Genomic DNA, 22,081 nt, shown 5'->3' on the forward strand with positions numbered 1-22,081 from the left:
TTGAAAGAAAACTATGCTTTAAATATTTGCCTAATTAATTATAAAAGAACACAACAGGATTAAACCCCATTAGAATAGACCAAATTAAACAGAGACTATATACAGGAAAATCTTCAGTTCCTTTGGAATGGTCTGTATTCTATGAATGCAACAGACAGTGGAAAGAAACCATAAAAGCAGACGTAGGACAAGACCAGGGTGCTCCCTGCAGCAACCTGTATGGTGTATCTGAGCTAAGTGAAGAAGTTCTTCTGTGCCTCATGACCCTGGGTGGCACATGGACAGCCTGATCCCGGCTTCTACGGTGCACATCTAAAGACAATGAACTATCACTAACAGCAAACAGCTGCCAGGTTCCTTTTGAGCCCACTCATTCCCTTTCATACCAGAGAAATTCAGTGTGGAGAGTGCACCACCTCTGCCCCTTGGATGGTGTGCCCGGGCCCTCCACCACTCGGTTCCTTCTGATCTGCTCTGCCAACCAGTTCCCACTGCCATTGCGCATGACAAATTTGTCGAGAAACACCAGCTGACTCTCTGGCCCGTAGAACCAGTTATAGTTGGAATCTGCGATGGCCACAGTTCTCTGGAACCCTTGGGAAAAAGTGAAAAGGAATGTAAGAAAGAACAAATAAGCACACAAAGATGCTTTTGAAGAGCATGATGATGAAGCCAAGCAGTGCAAACAGAAGCAGCTTTTTCAGATGTTTATAGACCTGCTTGTAAATGAGCCGTAAATAGAATACACAGGAGCACTTTCCTTCTGCTGCAGCTAACTTGAATATTCACTTTTCTTCTTTGGCTTTGGGCTACAGACAGCCAAAGTACTACACAAAATGTAAGATGCAATCTACTTCCTCTCCTCATTTAAATCTGGCAAAGGTAACTTTCCCTTTACAGCTTTTATTTTTTTTATGCGAATCTATACTCTCCAAAGGAATAAACCAGAGGTGTCCCTGAAGAACAAAATAATCAGCTTCACCTTGAAACCATCAGTGTGAGTTCATTTTGCTCTTAGGAACCTCTTCCCAAAGGATGCCTGAGGTCTCACATGGAATCAGCACAATTCCTTATGCACCTGTGCTGGCACACCAAAGCTGCATTCAGCCCCCCTTACATACATGGATAGATCTGGGGTTCCAAGAGAGTAACCAAAGATTTTTTAACCAGGAATTTGAGCAATATCAGTTCCTAATGAAGTGTCCTGCAAATAAGCAACACAAGGGGTAACAGCTTTAGACTGAAAGAGGGTAGACCTAGTTTAGATATAAGGAAGAGGTTCTTTCCTGTGGGGATAGTGAGGCACTTGAACAGGTTGTGAAGTAGTGGACGCTCCATTCCTGGCAGTGTTCAAGGCCAGCTTGGATAGGGCTTTGAGCAGCCTGGGCTAGTGGAAGGTGTCCCTCATTAATAAGCAGTGATAAACAAGGATGTTACTGTTTTGATGACTGATGAAGGTAAAATCCAAGGAAATGGTTATTTTGAAAAAAATCCAAGTAGAGCGTTGTTTTAAAATGGCCTGTTTCAAGTATAAAATTTATTGCTGCTTCAAAAATAAAGAGATTCCTCTTCATTCACCCAAAGGACCTACCTGGCAGGACAGTCCTGTACATAAATGCAAAGTGCTGCTTGAGCCAGGGGTGGCTGAAGTGATTGATGTCAAAATGCCTTTGGACAAGAAACATGTACTGAAACAGTGATCTGGTTGTGTAGCTGCCATATGCCACCCCTTCATAAAGGGAGCCATCTGTGACCTCCTGCAGCAGGACTACTGACTTCTCCATGATTGCCAACACTTGCTTGGTCCACAAGTAAGCTTCCTGAAGGTAGCCTGAAAGAAAAAGTAATTCGCAAAACTAATTACAACACAACAGGTCATAGATGGTGCCATCTGTACCCCCACAGTGGGATCCTTCACAGCAAGGAATCTGCAACCCTAAAGGGGTTAAATACAACCTACTGCTAACCCCTTGGTTAAAGGGGTCTATAATACAACCTACTGCTGCAGCATCCCTGTACTTCTAGGGTGAAAAATAAAATACCGTATTTAAACACAGCAAAGCAAGGTCACATGAGCATGGGAAAATCTATCAAACACCTTTCCCAATAATGTGGGACTGTGCTGTTTTACAACTTAAAAGGAAATTTCCTTAATGTGGTCAGGACATGCAAAAAGGGAAGAGGCAAACCAAGACTATTTATTGCATTTCAAATTAAAGCTCTATGAAAACAAACCAATGGCCCCACTAGAGGGCTCCAATAATGCAACAATTCTGATCAGTCATTTTTCACTGGCAGGATCACCAGGAGACCCTCAGAGACTAAAAAAGTAAAAAAGTTCACATCTGAGCTGCAGTTAACTGATATTCTACTAACTCATGCTCTATTTTAAGACCTGCTCTGTTCTACTTATATTTTCAGTTTGTTGTACAACCTAAAGGGTTATCCAAATAAAAGCTATTTTGGAAGAGCTTTGCATGAGTCATTGCAAAAGTAGATGCCTCAATTCCAGAATAAAATTAATCTTCCAAGTAGATAAATTCTCAGCCTCCACATATAGAAGCCCTAAGCAGTTTTAGTTTTCCTAAAGAAAAGCATTCCAGAGATTTTACTATTTTGGTCTGCTCTACACAAATCAAGACCTTGGAAGAGGTCACAAGAAACCTCCTCAGTGCCAGTCTGCTTTCACTAAGCACAAGCATGAGGGCCTCAGCACTGCATTTATGTATTGCAGAAGTCAGCACGTGGAACCCAGCAGAGGAAAGGCTTCGTGCCTTCTCTTATTTTCTTTTGGATTGAGTAGCAAGAGAAGTAGGACTAAACAGAGATCAACTGCCTTGTGCTTCTACATGGCAACTTCATGTTCTCCCAGCTCATGGTGTCTGGGCACAGATTTAACCACACTTAATTCTACCCTATAGCAAAGCCCAGCTAGCACATTACACCCCACTACGTGGTGAAGCAGTGCAGGCAGAATGAATCACATGTTCCAGGCTAAGGGAGTAGGGATTCAATCCTGTTACTCAGAGTGTTTAATCTCATTGCCACCAACACTGTATTTATGCTCAGCGGCGCGATGAGTAATTCAGGCATCCTACTAGTCAAGGCTGCCAAATCCTGCTCAGTTAACAGAGAGAAAAAAAATAGCAGTGTCTAAGCAAAACAGATAACGTGAGTCTAACATGGCATTTTGAACACCTGGCTGAAGAGAAAACTGTGATTGGGAAGGCCTGAGCAACAGGGGCAGTGGACAACTTACTTCCACTTCACTCACAGCTATTAACACACCCTTTCATTACTCTTCATGGAGTTGGCAGCACAGTGGTCTGTCAGAATAAAATCCTGAAGGTTTCCACTCCTGTTTTCCCTTGTGACATAGAAGGGAAGCTAGTTTTTGACTGCAGCAAGAATGTTATTTGCCATGGTTCAGTACAGTGCCTTTACCACTGTCATGCATTAAGTTCTGTTTACTTAGTGTATATCGATGCTGTAACTCTATACTTGTAGCACGCTAAAAGAATAATATATTGAAATGAAAAAAGACTCAACACTCTGTCAGGCTACATGACAAACCAGAACAAATCTCACCTAAATTTAGCAGTATATAAACCATGTATCTATATCAATATCAAGGCCTTACTCAAGTTTCTATTTTGAATACCTGCATGTGTCTAAGTGCAAAGACTTCACCATATGCATGTGCCTAGAATCAATTTCAGTTAGTTTCATTTTTCATTCCTATAGCAACATTTACCTTCTTTTAAATTGGCTATTTAGTCTCTACAAGCTTCAATAGCTGAATTGTGTTTAAACTTACTAGTTGGAATTTAAACCTTCTGTGAGAAAGGTCTACACTGGGATACATTATTTGCAATTGTTAGGTATCTGATAGAGAAGCATAATATGTTCATCCCTTTTCTTCCTCCCTTTTTTTTCTCCTTCAGATTATTTTCTTTCATATTGGAATTAGAGGGTTTTTTTTATTTTATACCAACAGAAAAACCACATTTAAGTTGCTATTTTTTAAAAAATAAAGTTGCTCTATATCAAAACCTAAAATTTTAATTTAGAAATGTACAGTCTGTTTTGACCTATTTTCATTTGAAATATTACTACTATTTTCAAATTGCTCAAGAATTCATGAATTTCCTGCTTTTCTCCTTCCTCCTCCCCTCAAACACCATCACTTTAGTGAAAAAAATATTGCCCAGCTTTGTGATGTTTTCACTGTCACAAGGCATACTTATGGTCTATATCTTAATGAAAAGCAGAATCATCTTGCAAACTGCCATCTTTCTGCACCAACAAAGACTTAGGGAAGGATGGAATTATATGAAATTTAGCAAACCCACTGGATAAACATTCAATTTGTGGAAGGCAAGACAGAAGGATAGGGAATAACTTCCACACGTGCTCTTGATGCTTTTCAACACATACACATCAGTCAGTGTGTTTGTTTTGACAGGCACTTAGCAAAAAATGACCCTCCAAACACAGTAGCTGCCACAGTTTTTTGTCACACTTCTTTTGGCATTTGAAAGCTCCAGTGATGTGCAGATGTGCCTATGCTTGGCAGGGCTGAGCAGCTTGGCAACACCATCAGCATCTAGAAACTAGATTTTCCTGGACTGGCAGCATGTAAATAGTTCCACTGGGAACAATGTTTTCAAAATACTTCCAGCACATATAAAATAATCACCTGATGAAATACTGATTCATTCTTATAAAAGCAGGAGCTGGGTCCACGACTTTCATCTCTCAGCTGAAGTATCTCTGGGGTTTAAAGTCAGGATTGCTTACCTGATCGCTCTCTCTGACTCTGACTTGCATCTCCAGGAGGACAGGGATAGCTCCCTGATAGATGAGGCAAAAGCTACTGGCCAGGGTATTCACCTTGGAAATGGGAAGGATGGTTTTATGTCCCCAAAGCAAAGAAGAGGAGGACACCAGGCACAAAAGTTGGTTGTGCGGTGCAATGGCAGAGTTCAGAGGGAAGAAAGTACAGCCCTGCTTATCTCCACAGAAAAGGCTTTTGGGAAGACAGGTCCTAAGCTGTGGCATTTGGGTGGATAAAGTTACACTTTTGCAGCTCTCCCAGGTGACAGAAGTCTTGGATGAAACTCCAGGTTATCCTGTTGTCTGGCTCCCAGGTCAGAGCACTGGGTGTTTCTGACTGCTGACTTTCACAATGCTTTGTGTAAGGAGACCAAGTGCATCCTTCTACGTTGACAATCTACTCTGAAAGACACTGCCTGTGAATCAGGACTGGACACATTGTACACAAGGGGATTTTTAACTCCTACAAACTGTGAGGTAAGAATTTCAGAATCACTTAGAAAACTGAATTTATATACACACACATCATGCCTTGTATATCTGCCCACAGACTTTTGTTCTATTCAGTAAATTAAATTTTACTAAGCTGCAAAAGAGCAAACCCAATACTGGAGTACACTCAGAAGCATTTTTATCAAATCCTGAACTTTGCTGCATAAGTGGCTGATTTGAGTTGACACACTTCAGAAAAAACATTCCTATGGCTTAGCACATACCTTGATTCATCAGAACCAGGCTTCCAGCCAGCAGGGCCACACAGTTGGTAGGCTGGTGGTTGTGAAGGTACTGGAAGCCCCATCCACGTCTGTATGATGTTTCGTACATATATCCTGAGGCATTGGCAATTACTTCAAGAAATCTCTCCTGTTGAATCTTGCTAAGGTAGCTGTACAAGAAGTCATATGCAGTGGCAAAACCAACCAAGGAGTGAGCAAGAGGGACCTCATCCCAGGGGGCATCCTTCACTAGCCTGTCAATAAAGAAAGATGGCAATTAATTGAGTTTCACCTACTTAGTTTCCCTCCTTACTGTACTGTGATACGTATATGACCTAAAGTCTCCAAAGTTAGACAATTCCTGTTGAATTTTAACACAGTTACTTACCAAGTCTTGAAACCTTTCTTTCCTATCCTAAGTATGGACAATATTAGCCTTCAAAGCTCATAAACTTTATTAGGAAGATTAAGTGGCTAAATATGAGAAAAATGTTTGAAATATTCTGGGTTTTGCTAGGAGAGAGATAGGCAGAATACTGATTGCACAGAAATGGAATCTATTCATCTGAAGAAAGATTCATATAATTTTTGTGATAAAGTAATATGCCATGGTTTATACTCCTCCAACATCCTGTAACCAATCTTTTTTCCTTTCCAAAGGAGTCAGTTGATGATAAATGGTGCCTGTGGGACTAAAGCTGTCTTTAAAGCAAGTATAATAAAATAACTCACTATACTGTTTCTTCATGTCCCAAATGCATTCAAGGACAGAAGCAGGGAAGATGAAACTTTGACTACAGTTCAAACTAACATACTTAATAAACACTGGGGTTTTTTAAATGCTAAAATAGAAAAGAGGTAAAATGCTGTCGATACTCAAAATTATTTTCTAGGAACTAGTGGCTTGTATCCAATGGTTACAGTGAACTTAGCAAAATAGTAAATTTATACCAAGAAAACTCATAATATAGGTAGTATGGAAGAATTATTCCTCTTAAATCAAGCATCTATTGTGTATCAAAGACTTTAGTTTTGCAGTACTTACAGTACTTCCAAGCCATGGTTCTACAGAAAAGAAAATGTGAAGGAATACATAGTGAAAATAAGCTTTTAGAACCTGAAAAATCATCAGTTGCTTTCATACTTGTTCTCCTCTTTCAATTTTTTTGCAATATATTTTTTATTACAGAAATGAATTTAAATTGTTGAGATGAGTGTTCTACTACAATCAGCAGAAATGAATTTAAATTGTTGAGATGAGTGTTCTACTACAATCAGCAGAAATGGTGCTGTGCTCCTGAAGGCACACACATTCCAGCTTCAACTATTCTATGACTCTAAAAATATGATTTCATCTTCGTTTGTGTAAGCACTGTGAACAGATGAGGAAAAATCCCCAAAGAGTAAGATGAAACCAAAAAAATCTACTACAGAAGCATTTATTGGCATTCCAAATGCATTAATAAACCATGTAGAAATTATGACCATCAGCTTAAGGCACTGCAATGATGGTAAAAGATATCATGTGCAAGTGAGAAAAAATTACTTCAAATTTTTATTTCAGCATATTTTTAACATCATTGGAAGGACTCAAATTTGGCACATTCATATTTCCATGTAAGGAAACTCTCTGTATGCTTTTTGATTAGCTGAATTTCCAACAGTTTTAACTGTTCACCTTCTCTCAGCTTTGATCCCATCTTCTGCTTCCAGTGAAGTTAAACATTCTTTTTTCCTTCTTTTAAATGAAATATTTGTCTCACAGATTTAAATGAAATACATCAATCTGAGTTATATGGTTATTTGTCAATCTCAATTAATTCTCTATTTCTGCTTGTCCATCTTTCCTGATAATTGAAAAAGCTCTTAAAATGTTGAGGGTCCTATACATAAAACTGTTCCATTCTATGCCAATTATATGCAACACTCTGGCACCATGATTCCTGTCAGGAATCCTTTGACACAGAAACATTCCTTTGATCAGCTATATAATGAATTCTAATTTCCAAAGTATTTTTAGTTTCACTAAACCTTTGCATATTCAGAAATCAGAGTTCAAATGGGTACAGGAAACTTCACTTTAAAGGCATCTGCTTGGAACAATTACAAAGAGTTTGAGGCTAAGCTATACATTAGGGTGGAAGAAAAGTACAGTGAAAGAATTTGAGCTAAGTTAAAATATTTAATTCAAAGTTCAGTATCCTTTTAACAACACACAAGCTCCTAATTAGATTCTGCTTAAACCTATTCTGCTTAAACCTGATCTTTACCTGACAACTAAAAATGGGATTTGCCAGTGGAACTGATTTATTGTAACTTTCACTGTTAAGGTGTATGCTAACTTTATGTTTAGTTTCTAACAGAATACTGCATCAAATTCTACAGTGTAAGAGCATATAAGTCTCTGTGGCACTGCTTCTGACAAAACAGAAAGCAGTCTTCCACATGGGAGGTGCTAAATTGAGAAGTTATAACTACATTTAGGCTCCTGATCTCTTAAAGAAAAGCAATCAACCAAACAAACAAAAAAAAAAAAACCAAACCCCACAGCCTTTCAGTGTAAAAACCCTTATGTTAGGCACCCTAATCACACATACTGACATAGTTACCCAGCTTGGGTTAGACAAGAAACTTTGTCATAACTTCCCTCAAATTGCACTTCTGTACAGTTAAGTCTTGTATAAAATTTCACAGAGGAGATTCATACAAGTAATAGAGAAAAATTAAAGATGACGATTTAAAGATCTCAATTTCTAAACACACAAACCCACAGTCAACATCTGCTCTTAAGGTGAAGCTCTTTTGAAGAAACAACTCTTTAGTTGCTATAAATCACTGCCCTCCCCCTTAACTTAGTTTCAAGGGAACCAAGCAATGTACACCAAACATGTGGAAAATTATTCACAAGAAGAATGGTCAAGTAGCAAGCATTACATGGTTTTTGTATCTAAATCATGTTCTCATTTTTCAAATGCATCTCCCAGTGTCAGACTTGGTAAATAGCCTGGCTGATAAACTGTGGGAAAGCACAGAGCCACAGGCATGCACTGAATGTACATGAAAAAAGTGTTTTCAGGGCTAACTATTAACTATTAAGAAAAAGTGGTATGTATTTATACAAAGATAGGTAAAAACAAGCCAACACTTTGCCCTGTACAAGCTATTTTCTAAGCCACTCAAGACTAAAACTTAACATCAGAGTATGAACTTCAGCTTCACAATTAATTGTATCTGACAACAGCGAGTAACCTCTACCTCAAGGCTGCATTAGCCTTGCCAGCCTTTAAAGGCATCAGATGATACAAAAACAAATAAAAAAAATCCAAAGTAATAAAAGTATCTATAATGGATTCTTTAATATAGAACAATTACTTAGTTGCAGACATATGCACTTTGAGCAAGGCAACTGTTCCAAAAATTCTAAAACATATTTTAAGTTCTAAAACATAAAGGCACCCCCCTACAACACCTTTTTACACTTATATACCTGTATCTGTAGGTATACGTATATTTGGAAGAGGTGCCTATCTGGAAACTTGAGAAGATTTATGAAAGAGCAAAAAGTGCTGAACAGGTTTGCTACCTCATGATCAAACTGCATGAACATCCAAAGCCATATGCATTGTTCTGCACAAAAAACTGCTGTCTGAACAAACCCTGTGAATGGCACAGGATAAATACATGCCTGGGGTGTTCTTTCAAGTTTTGTTCATCTGTGTCATATAAAATACCTTTGTTACTTTATTTTAAACATTTACAGTTTGATATAAATCCTCCATGAAGAAACTGGAGAAATAAAGAGATCATGGATAAGACTGAAATTATGGATAAGTAGTATGGTTTTCCTACATGTGTTAAGAATTTTAGCATGATGCAACGTGGTTTATCTGTTTTAGATTTGCCACCTTCTACAATGAACAATGAATCTGAAGGGGGGGGATTAAGACCCTGTTTTCCAGTGATCAATATATGACATCAAGAACCATAATGCATACACTGCATTTGTTCTGTGTATACACAGCACCCTCATTAAATGCAATTCCAATCTCTAAATAAGCATACCATTTGCATAAAGTTTTGGATGGAAAATAAAAACCACTATCATCAACAAAGCCAAGATCATTACAACCTCTCAATTTCTTGACAACATTCCTGATTCTACTACTGTCTCTCCTCTCAGTAGAAACATGTTTCTGTAATTTCTCTCTACTCACTACTAAATAACCACTTCCTCACTGAAAGCAGGGTCACCTGGGTTGGGGTAATCCCAGACACGAGTACAGACTGGGAGAAGAATTCACTGGGAACAGCCCTACTGTTCCAGTTTGGCCAAATTTAGAAATATATCCTCTGAGAGAAGGCACAACCACCCCTCCAAGACACCTACAGAGGTGGATTTTGGGGTTCAGGTGGATGAAAAGCTGGACATGACCCAGTGATGTGCACCTGCAGCCCAGAAAGCCAATTGTCCTGGGCTCATCAAAAGCAGTGTGGCCAGCAGGGTAAGGGAGGGGATTCTGCTCCTCCAGGCCACCCTGGTAAGACCCCACCTGGAGTGCTGTGAACTGCTCCAGGTCCTCAGCATAAGAAGGACATGGACCTGTTGGAGTGAGTTCAGAGGAGGCCACAAAGATGCTCAGAGGGCTGGAGCACCTCTCCTGTGCAGACAGGTTGAGAGAGATGGGGTTGCTCAGCCTGGAGAGGAGAAGCCTCCAGGGAGACCTTAGAGAAACCTTCTAGTACCTAAAGGGGGGCATATAAAAAATGGGGTTTTTGCATGGGCGGATAATTATAAGAGATGAGGTAATGGTTTTAAACTAAAAAAGGAGAGATTTAGATTAAGTGTTAGGAAGAAACTCTTGACTCTGAGAGTGGTGAGGCACTGGCACAGACTGGCCAGAGAAGTTGTGGATGCCCCAAACCTGGAAGTGTTCAAGGCTGGGCTGGATGGGGCTTTCAGCAACCTTGTCTAGTCCAAAGTGTCCCTGCCCAGTGCAGGGTTTTTGGAACTGGATGATCTTTAAGGTCCCTTCCAACCCAAACAATTCTACGTTTCTATGATTCTATTAGCATTTCTCTCAGAAATATAAGCCAGGAGGGAAAAATCAGTGTCTGACCAGTTCAAGGCAGGATTTAAATCAAACTCTACTGCTCAAGTGAGTTCCTTATCATGACCTGTGGGATGTTTAGAGTCATCTTTCCTTCACTGTGTATCTAGTTCTTAAAAACAAATTGAAGTAAATAGGAAAATAACCCTCTTTAATCTGAGATATAGAATACCCTTCCAAGCAGTGTGAGATCTGATTTTTGGTCTCTATGTCAACAACTAACATGGAATCAGTGCATGCAAAATGAAGAATTAAGCACATCCTGACACATGCATTACACAAGTAACCCCCATCCTGAATTTTATGCTCCAAACTTTCCCATGACAAAATACTGCAGAATAACTCCTGGAGGTGGAGACTGAAGGAAGGTTGCCAGTACCCTCTCCTCAGTACTAAAATTCACAATCTCACTAGGTGTATGCAAAGGAAATGAGTGAGAACTCTCTTCTAATGGCTCACAGGTGAAAATCAATTCTAAGACAGCCCTGCAGTGCATTTCAATGCCATCTACCTCAAACATGGTAGCCAGCTGAGAGCATAGCTGCATTTCATGCACCCTAAATGTCAAGTGTGGATGCAAATGAGGCACATAATGGGGCCAACTGACCTCTTGGTCACTTGTGTAATTGTACAGCCTTCCCAATGCCAAGGGCAATGCCTTGGAACTCTTGCTGTTGTCCTGACCCAATTCTGAGGGAAGCAGATACAGCTTTAAACCTCCCATCAGGCAAGAAAGAAATATTCTTCCATGGTCACACAAAGCATACGTACCAAGAGGGAGCACACCTGCCAAGGGGAATGAGACCACCAACATTTATTTTATAAACCAGACCAAATCTTAAATATTTTTCTTACAAAGTCTCCAAAACAAAGCATTTTCTTGTGCTCAAATGGAATATTTTCTTAGTAAATGGAACAATATTCTACAATTGTCATTTTGGGAAGAAAAAAGAAGACTCTTTGAAAGAAAACCAACCTCTCAGCTTTCACCCTTTCCACATTTTTCTGGTTGGCTGCCAAAACAAAAACCCCATTATCTGCCCAACCTTAGTGCTCCGTCCTTTGCAACAACAAAAATGTTAAGAATAAAAAACATACTTGAAAAACTGATGATTTATGTTCCTGGTGTCTAAGGTAAAACAGGTTTGCCCCCTCTCATTACCAGTCATGTTTCAGCAGCAGCCAAAATCACATGCTTGTGTTCATTGCAGCTCAGTTGACAGGAAGAAAGGCAAAGGAGTGGTTAAATGTAAAAGGCTACATTCATGTCAGAATGGAAAAAAAAAGGCAACATATAGACAGAAATTTTAAGAGCTTACAATAAAAATAGAGTTGTACTGCTCAGGTGCTTAGGGGAGGAAAGTAAAACTTTAGTTCCTTAAAAGTCTTAATCTCCTTTTTAACTTCATTGCCTCTGTTTCTTCATAGGTCTATGATCATCATTCTGATGCTTCTGAAGCTTCTTTTAGATCTTCTTCCATTTTTGGCTTTGGTCACAAGAGAGTCCTTCTCACACAGGGCTTGCTTTTAGCATCCCTCACGTTGCTTCTGTATTGACACATTAACAAACTAGAACTGACTGTTTTAGTTGTTCTCAGTGTCATATTAAGCAGACACAGAAATTTAATTCTGTTTTATTATTTCAAGAGATTACCTCTGGCTCTTGTTTTAGCAAATTTTTATACCAGTCATGCCACAAAGTGAGCTCCCTGTAGCTACCACAGAACTTCAGCATCAATTAAAAACCAAGGTATTAAAGAAGCTCTCCAAAATCCAGCTAGCCATTTAATTTCATAGACATGCACATGTGTATTTTTAAACACTACATATGTAGAAGATAAAAACGGCATAATGGTTTGATATTTCACTTACTAATATAATATATATTCCAGATACCAAATTAATCCTCCTACCCTTCCTTTACTTTTTCTTCCTCTCTGTAGGAGACAGCATATCAGCATCGCCCAAGTTTCTTTTATACTAACTTTTATTCCACAGTCTTATAAAGCCCCCCTAAGTTTTCTTTGAGCATGACTGCTACTTGATTATTGGGAGTCAAACAGATGTTATGAATTTCTAGTGTCAGCACAGAGACTTGCTTTATTTCAACTTGGCATATATGAATTTATTTTAGTTAAATGGTTATCCATGCATCTAATTATTTACTTTGTATTTATTTTTACTTTGTAATCTGTATTGTTCAACAGCTATCACTATCTGGATACTAACAGCAAGGGTCCTGCAGGATGTTCCAACACTTTTTAATAAACAGTGACTAACAGAAGGCTACATGATTGCTAGTTTATAAGAAAGCAGCAGAAAGGTCACAGATTTGTTATTCCGAAGCCCCCTGTTAGCTTCTCTTTAGTTGCTGCAATTTCCCTGGAATTTCTGCATGTGCTTGGCAGTAATTATCTGCCCTGTGAAACCCACAGAGCCGCCTTACTGTTAAATCCCACACCTTACTGCACATTGGTAGCATACTTGTCTTTAAAAATGGGGCATCAACTATATGCAAAAAAAACCCAAAACCAAACCCACAGAAACCTGTTTCTGGCCATTGCAAATCGGGACGTCTCTCCTGCTGCAAGAAGAGTGTGGCATTTGTGAACTCCCAAGGCATTTGTTTGCAAGGTGGGCTTAGCAAAGAAGAGAGTTTTTCACTGCTTTGTCTGAAACAGAGAATCTGACTGAACTCTTATTTCTGCACAATGTGTGACTCTGATTACATCATTCCGCTCAGTGAGGGAACGGGACGAGCCAGCGGCATATGGAAAGAATCACGAGTACAGATCTCCTCAGCCAAAACGCCCTTCTGGTGGGGAGTGCTCTAGGGGCCAGTCAGAGATAAAATGCCAGAAAACACATCAATATCCTCTGCTCCCTCTAAAAAAAGATAATATGGTTCAAATATAAGGACAAACTTTCCATAAGATTTTAGACATCCAATCCATTGAAAACCAAGGGGTTTATTTAATACCAGCTTTTAATTTTTACAGGAAAAATCTTTAACACTCATCTATTTTAACTAAAATATTAATGCACATTTGTTTGCTGTTGCTAGTCCCTAAAACAGTGTCGTTCCCATATTATTTTGGGTGATTGTTATAGTTAGCTATTACCCAGTGCCCCTCTGTTTATTTTAAAATGTAAACCTACTCCAGGATGTAGCCATTAGGGATGCTCTGCTAATGAGCAGCACGCCTATCAACATGGGTTGTTATGACAAATGGTTCAACCTCTTAGTCAACACAAATGGGAACTCAGTTAAGGGTGTACTTTATTATGTGACATAAAATGACTATTTTAATAGATGAGAAAGGACAAGAGTTCTTAATTACATGCCCCTTCCATGTATATATCAATTACCAGTAGACTTTCTCATAATTGTATCCTGGGATACTGAACGATATTTAGACTATTGAGGATTCCACTAATGCAAAGAAGAAATTTAAAACGTCAGTCTCCTTAATCTCCTAGCATTCTGAAACAAATAACCAGTGATATTTTAAATCATATTTCTTTTATTTAACTACTGCACATGCTAAAAACATACACTTTTGTTTTCTGGTAAGGCTTAAATTTTACTTAACATTGCCACAAAATTTAGAGGGAACATTAAGTTGAATTTTTTTTTTTTTTTTATTCTAAAGCTGTTTTGGAATCAATGCCATAACAGCAGAAGTCAAAAGAAATCCAGATTACATTGCTGAAAGAATGAAGCTGCCAATGCCAGATCTAACTTTCCAACATGTTGATGAATCTGCCAGTGATAAAAAAGTAATTTTTCCATTTATATGGCAGTCTTGGCACCTACATTATTGAGAAGGCTTAAGGAGAGTCCTGTTTTACTTACCTTACTGATACCTCTTTGGAAAAGCCCTCTTTACTGATGAAATAAGGAGTTCTGGCAGATGACTCTCCTAACATTCAAGGCTCCAAAATCAGGCAACATCACAACTGTTCCTTCTTTCCACCCTCTGGATCAGAACACACGTGCCCTCAAATTATTTAATAAGGCCAACACTCATATCACCCAGAATGGTATTTTTCCAAAATCTGAGGAAAACCAAACATGCCTAGATAGACTGGACAAAAAATTTCACCACTGTGACACTGCCAGAACAGCTCATAGAACAGCCACAACTCCTATTTATCATGCTTATTCTCCTAGTCTTATCCTAAGTGGGGAAGTGCGTGTAGTAACATTTTCTGGTACTTTTGAGTTTCTTAGGAAAAACAGATTTACATAATCTGTCTGCCCACTCCTGCAGCCTCTGAACATTCTAGCCTATTTGAGCAAAGCCAGACAGTGCAGTATATGCCTCAGAGATGTCACATTCCTACTTTTCTGAAAACCACTGTTGGACAAGGGAGAGAGATCTATATTACTGCCATCACTGATGGGGCTATAGTGTCAACTCCATGCTGACAGCATTCAGACGTAAGTTCTCAGGGGGAAAACAAAAATGGAAACCAGATCCATGTTTCTGTCACAGCATTTGAAGAGCTGGCCAGCTGGAGGCTATACAAAGGGCAGCTTAGCCCAGCTACATCGCCTATGTTTATGATTTCCTCCTTCCGCACTTCCACTGCTACATTGCAGCCGCTTCTCTTGCAAAGCTGAGAACCCTGATTAAACCTTGATTGATTGCTGAATGGGATGTCTACATCAGAAGGGAAAGATGGGAAAAGCATAGCTGCTCTTTCACCAAGGTAATGCAAGATACTTGCTCGAGAAAAAACAGTAGTTTGAGGCAGGTAAATAACATGAAAGCCAAGTGGAAATGGGATATCTGCTTGGTTCTGATTAGTATCTGGTCAGCTGGGACAAAGGAGAGCACTATAACAAGGGACAGAACAACCACAATTAATCTAGGGCAGGAATCACAGGACACAAGGAACTTAAATCAGGTTGGGACAGAGAGTGAGATGTAGGAAACTGAAAAAAAGAGACACAAACAAGTTCTCCTACTTGAAATAATGATTCCTCCTCTTTCTTATTTCATTAAAACAGATGGCCATGTAACTATACACTACCCAAAACAAGTTAAGAAAGAGTGTGAACAATGAAACTAAGGAGGAAGGTGTTGACTTTGGAGAGGTCTGTCTCCTACTGGAGATGGTCGCACATCCTTGGATTCACCAGTGTAAGCTATATCCCTTTGTCAGTGTGCCAGGAGAAACACACACTGTCTCCAGAGCTAAGACTGAAGCTTTGTATTGCTATGCTTCAGTGGAAGATTTCAGAAATTACTACCACTGTTGAGACAATACTTTTCTTCCCAAATCCCACATGTCCTCTCTTCTGTGGCATGCTGGCAATACATGGCCAGTGTGTCCCTTCTCTCTCCCATCACTTCTTTTGCTATAGCTCATGTATTTCTGTGTCATTCACCATTTTAGTACTCAGTGTAGGGGAACCCAAACACTATCATGCCTTTTCAATCACGCCCATCAGGAGGATATAGATCCCAAGTTATGCTAGCTCAAATCCAGCATAATTCCAGTGATGGTCCATGGAAGGATAACATTTACAGGACACTAGCTGGTTACTAGAAGTTAAGGAATAGTAGCTTGAGCAATCAATACTGCTTGAACAGCTAATGCTTCTCTTCCTGTGCAAACCTGAATCTTGACTCACACTTTTACTGAGCGGCTGTCTCCACAGAGCTGTACAACAGCATCTATGACAGAAGGGAGCAGTGCCCCATCCAGCTCCATCTCAATGCCCTGGGCAGAAGCCACTGTCCTGGCAAAGCCCACATTCCCATCCTCTGACCTATTCACAGTGACAGCAATCCTGGACCGCAGTCTGCAAGGTGCACCAAGTGGCAGCTGCTGCAGGGAGGTAAGGGAAATGCATCTGCCTGAGCAAAAAATGGAGATAAATTGCAGGAGGGTATGAAAAGGACGAGAGCTTGGCGTCTCAATTCTAGAATCACTCCTACAGTGAGAACATTAGCTTCTGTCCCCATAGAAAGAGTGTGGTGCAGAGAAGACAGAGTAACTTGTAGGATGACAACTCACAACCAGGGGAAGTTAATCCAGGAGGTGGTCATCAAAACGCCAATTACTCAGGCAGTTCCAGTAATCACATGGACAACTATCAAGTCCTAGTATGTCTTAAGGAGAGGCCCAAGAACCATGCAGCCAAGTGAAGCTGTAAGTCTGAACTAAAGCTCAGACAGATGTTAGAGCAGACTGCAAAAACTCAAGAGTGTAATTTTTACTTACACCTAATTATACCTTTCTCATAAGTCCCCCTTTCCTAAATTCTTCCTAAGGAAGAATTACCCAAAAGATATGTATGAATCTGGGGGGAAAAAAAAAAAATTAAAAGTAACACTTTTAGCACTTCTTGCCACAAACCAGATGTGAGACGACTCCTTCTGATTGAGAGTGGGTTTAGATTACTTTTTTTTTTTTTTACAGCAAATAGGGTGGTGCACAAAGGGTCATGCTCCTTTCAGCATCAACTTTCAAGAAGGTAAGTCCAGTGAAGGTGAAAAGGTCTCTGCTGGTCCAGATGAGGGTATATGCATTCAGCAAGTTAGTCACTGTTAAAATTAATATTAGTACAACTGACATAATTTAAGCAACTCACTCATCCACTCACTCCTCCAGCTGTAAGCAGTTTATACTGTAAGAACAACTTAAAAAAAAAAAAAGACAAAAATCTACCAACTAGGCTGAGCCGCCATCCTCTCCATGTAATCTTTGGCCATATTGATGGCCTCGATGTTTTCAGGGTAGAGCACACAGAACATTGCCAGGGCCCCAAGGTTGTTGCCATAAATTTCATTCCAGCGAGCGCTGAACTCCTTTGGGTCCCAGGGAGGAAGGTACTCCAGGGGATTCGACAGCATGGTTTGCACTGCTTCAATCAGACGAGCCGCAATGTGCTGGTGCGTGGTGCTGGCCTGCAGCCGCAGAGACTCCACGTCCCCCTTGGAGAAGTAGAGCATGGGGTAGCTGTCATAGTTGGCGTTGACAAAAGGAACCATTGCGTCTCGGCCCTCCCTGGCGCCGCAGGCAAAGGCAAAGCAAACTGCGTTTATGAAAAACACACTTGGGGCTCCCCGTGTGTGAGTCCTCATTGTGGCATCAGATCTCCAGGTCTCAGTGGCAGCCAAACCATCTTTGAAATGTCCTGTGGTAGATGGACATGAGAGAATGGGTTAGAAAATGAATCTGTGAGACACTATAATTCAGGAGCTTCTCTAGGAAATATGATTCCATCTAAAGAACCCAATGTATTGTCCAGGTGACTTTCAAATCATTTCTATATGAACACTTCGGTCGAAACATCTACTGAGCAATTCATCCAGAAGAAAAAGCTGTACACTTTGAAGAAAGCCCCTTCCTTCCTTCCCTCCCACATCTTTCCCTCTAGTTGCTGATACCAGGTGAAGGGACACAACAACAGCTCTTGTACTCGAGATTTCAGATAATTGCAATGGTGCCTAATATGAAGCAGCGCTGACTGTACTGGCAGGAGAAGAAGGGTGGGAAAGGAAGGAGGAAAGGGGGAGAGCCAGGGAGCTGGCAGCAGCCAAGCCTGCGTGCTGTCTTGGCTGATGTTAGCAGCTGGAGAGGGAAAGATGAGGAATGCTGGAGGTTTGCGCTGGGGTCACTTTATACAGTGCTTAAGGCCTCTGGTTCTGACACGTCCTCATTTTAAAAAAAGAAAAAAAAGAGCAAGTCAGGAGTCAAAAAGGGAAAGAGAAAGTGGCAGGGTCTCAGAAAAACAGCTGAAATACTTTGCCTTCCAGGCATTTAGGGGTTTGCATTACTAGTATTTTTTCCAAGGGGCTTTCCATTTCACATGTGGAGATTTACTGCCAGTTACCAAGAAGGCTGAACACTGAATTAAAATGCATATTCTTCTACCTACATGACTTCTTGAAATGTGCTCAAATGGGAAATCTATGCAGAGGTAAATGCACCTATTTAAACATAGTAAGTTACTTTATAGAAATTACCAACTATCTGGCCTAAAGTCACAGATAAAACATGGCCAAGATCCCCCTGAGGAAAGCCAGCAAATTCCTAGAATTCTTATGAGGGAAAAGGTTACAGAAAGCAGGCTCAAGTGAGACAGTTTTATGTAAATAATGAACAGTAGTTTTCAATTATTAAAAGGAGAAATAGAAGGAAAGAAAACCTAAAAACAGATACAATTTTTTGTCCCATGGAAAACCTGTTTCATAGGATTCAGTCATAAAACTTGTAGGAAGTTAAAGTACAAAGCAACCTTTTACTTCTCCCCACAGGTCTCTACTACATAGCCAAAATTTTCAATAGAAACTGAGGCTGCTAAAACTTTATTTAGAGACCCACATCCTGTTTCAACAAAGTCATTAATATGAGAAAACTTTGACAGAGAAGAGCCCTTCATAACTACTGGGTGCTCAGACCCTCTAGATTTTTGTGCTCAGCTCCTAAAATTAATTTGGGAGCAAACATCTTTGGCCAAGAAATACATAATTTTTTGTGCAGTTCTACCTAGGGCACAAATAATATTGTACCCTGTAACTGCTTAAATTTGTCTATCACAGCAAGCAGCATAATTGCTTAAACAGAACGTAATGGAAGATGACATTTTCATAGTATTTTAATGCATTTTGCAAGTACATTTTGCCCTCTTTTGGATGTGAACCAGTTGTTACAGGACACATTATCACAGGCTGGTTTATTTGGTAACACTCTTACTGCATCTACATAGTCCCTCACCACATACACACACACGAAAAGATACATGCACCACAGTTTATCCAGATATATTCAAATCTTCTTGTATTCTTCTCTATGGTGAAGGAAACTATACAACAGTGTATTTTGACAGGGAGGAGGTAGAAACCAGCCAAACCAGTATATTATGGTTGAAACATGATGTCATTTTTTTAATTGATGAAAAAACTGCTTTGTCATAAAAAACTCCACTTTAGGTTTTTTTAATGCCTCTGTGATCCTTCAGAAGTGTGGGCAGAGGAAAGAACCTAAAAGATACACAAAAGAAAGGTAAAAATGCTTGTAGCTTCTTCTGTGTTAACCATATATTGAAAAAGTTTCCTGGCTTACACAAGCAGAAAAACATCCCAGCTAGCAGTTAGGACTTCATGCATTCTTTCCTTTGGTTTGATTTCTGTAAGTACTTCTGCACATCAGTGCGAATTAAGAACATGCATAAATTTTGGGATGGTTTTAAGAGATCCCTAAATTAAGGTATTTCTGACCAACGACTAGGGAATATACAGTAAGGTTTCCCAGAACTTCTCCTTTTTAAATCTGAACACACATTTCCCAGCATTACACTATCATCAAACATATCCAGTGTTGCCAAAAAGTCATAGTCACTCTCAAGTATTTAATAGCCTCCCTCATTTTCACCCTTCATTCATGTGCACATCTCACAGAGAAGGTAAACCCTTTTTTTACCCTTACATGAGTAGGTAAACCCTTTTTTTTTTTTTACCTTTACACTGCACCACATTGTTTAGGCTAGCAACAGAATAACTGGAAAACCAACCTATTGTATATTCATAAGCAGCTTATTCACAGTCAAGCTCTGGAAAAAAAGTAAATAGGCAGTGACAAAAGCAGGAGTACAAAATAATTTATTCCTGGTTAAATTCTACTGACACCCTTCCTATGATATGAAGACCATAACTCATAGCAGCCATGACTCAGTAACGACAGTGAGCCCTGTCCCATAACTTTGCAGGGCTCAGCCTGGTGTCACTGATGGATGGAAGGAGGCAGCTGGAAAGGAGTACACCTTCCTTTCCAAGCAAATCTCTGAACCTTGATTATCAGCATAGCTTAGGTGAAGCTGGATCTGTTCAAGTAAGTGTCCTCCAGCTTACCAACTGTGAGTGAACCTACTACAAGTTTGCTTGATACACAGGTCTTGGAAGAATAGGAGTCTGGGCCTTCTGATCACTTAATGTGTGCTCACAATACCATTTTTTAAAGCTAAAGGAATTTCTTACTCTCATATTACACTGCATCTTTACCAGTCACATCTTCCAAGAAAAACTTTACCAAGCAACTCAACCTTCTCTGAAAACGAGGGGGTTTTATTCAGTTGGGAAACCATGACCTGATAAAGTATTAAAAATTAAAAGCAGAATGAAGGATGCTTGCCCATGGAAGAAAATGCTCATATACAATGTGCTTTGAAAATGTTGTCATTTAGTCCTAGATTGAAAGAGCATTTTGCATGATTTCCACTCCACTGCCAGCAGAAACAAACAGTAAAAAACATAAATTATTCCAAAAAAACCCACCCAAAACAGATTAATTTTTAACTACTTTAGTTTTCCCCATCTGCATCAACTGTTAGATGTTCAGCTGTAGTAAAAAAAAAAAAGTATTGTAAAACTGAAACCACTAACTAAACTAAACATTGGTTTATACAGATAAGTTTACCAAATAAACTATTTAAAAGAAAAGAGAGGCCCATTTACTCCTGCCACATGTACACAGAGACATCACTTCATCAGTAGGAACAGAGGAGGGAGAGAGGGACAGAGGACGAGGGACAGGAAATGATGGCACAGTTAGAATCCCCAGCTTGCACAGCTGTGTGTCCTTGAAGCAATCTGACCTTCTTATGGGTGATTAAAAATTAAAAACAGGTAAAGAACTGTGGCTTTCTGTAGTATCAGTTCTGAAGAGCCACTCTGCTTTGTAGCTGCTTTTTACTGGGACCACACTTCTATCACTTCTTAAAAAAGCAGAAATTGCAGGTGTTTCTCAAAAAAAAGCAGAAATTGCAGGTGTTTCTCATGCTAGCCACGATCCACCTCTGACATGGGCATCTTGTCAACATTTACAATCAGGAACAAAAAAGGTGGGATTTCAGGTGACTAAAACTACCACAAACTGGAGGCATTACACCACCACAGATTACTCAGGTTTCTGAATAAAAGATCTTCCCAGAGCCCAGGGCTGGGACATGGACACGTCAGACTCTTTGTCTTCTTTTGGGAAGCTACTATTTTCCACAAAGGCTACAGTTCTCATTATCATTAACTGAGACGCCTGAGAAACAAATGTTTGTGTAAGAAATGTGTTCAAATATTTAAAGGAAAATCTGTTCCACCATACTGACAAAAATCAAATCTTCAGGTTCAGTGTGCAAATTTTGACTTTAGACAATGATCTCTGAGTGAGGACTTAAATTTCATAATTTCTTTGCACTTCATAAATTATTGACAGTGAAAATGAACTTTTTTACTCAATTTGTTTCAATGCTTGTAATATTATAACATGAAGTTTCATTTTGAACAACAGTGTCACTACAGTTTTGTCCCAAATTACAAGAACTGGTATTAAAACCAAAATAAGCAATTTTAGCACCCAGTGCTAAAACAGGTAAGAAAGTCATAGATATTTTACCAAGAAATGGTCAAA

The 22,081-nt window shown here is 39.5% G+C and overlaps 1 protein-coding gene across 4 annotated transcripts in view; it reads right to left on the reverse strand.

The window, feature by feature from the left end:
* DSE (dermatan sulfate epimerase) overlaps nt 1-22,081 on the reverse strand; it is a 34,711-nt gene that overhangs the window by 4,360 nt on the left and 8,270 nt on the right. Inside the window, exons 3-7 of one of the 4 annotated variants that reach the window (XM_069010939.1) lie at nt 17,345-17,813; nt 5,553-5,806; nt 1,777-1,831; nt 1,592-1,668; nt 387-594 (exon numbers count right to left, since the gene is read on the reverse strand). In XM_069010939.1, coding sequence (XP_068867040.1) covers nt 387-594; nt 1,592-1,668; nt 1,777-1,831; nt 5,553-5,806; nt 17,345-17,760 — 1,010 coding nt within the window. In that variant the 5' untranslated portion in view covers nt 17,761-17,813. Of the gene's footprint in view, nt 1-386; nt 595-1,591; nt 1,832-5,552; nt 5,807-17,344; nt 17,814-22,081 lie in introns of those variants that run through there. The other 3 variants (XM_069010938.1, XM_069010940.1, XM_069010941.1) reach the window with 3 other exon arrangements.

Source organism: Aphelocoma coerulescens, chromosome 3 (assembly GCF_041296385.1).
Source record: "Aphelocoma coerulescens isolate FSJ_1873_10779 chromosome 3, UR_Acoe_1.0, whole genome shotgun sequence".
Taxonomy (NCBI): domain Eukaryota; kingdom Metazoa; phylum Chordata; class Aves; order Passeriformes; family Corvidae; genus Aphelocoma; species Aphelocoma coerulescens.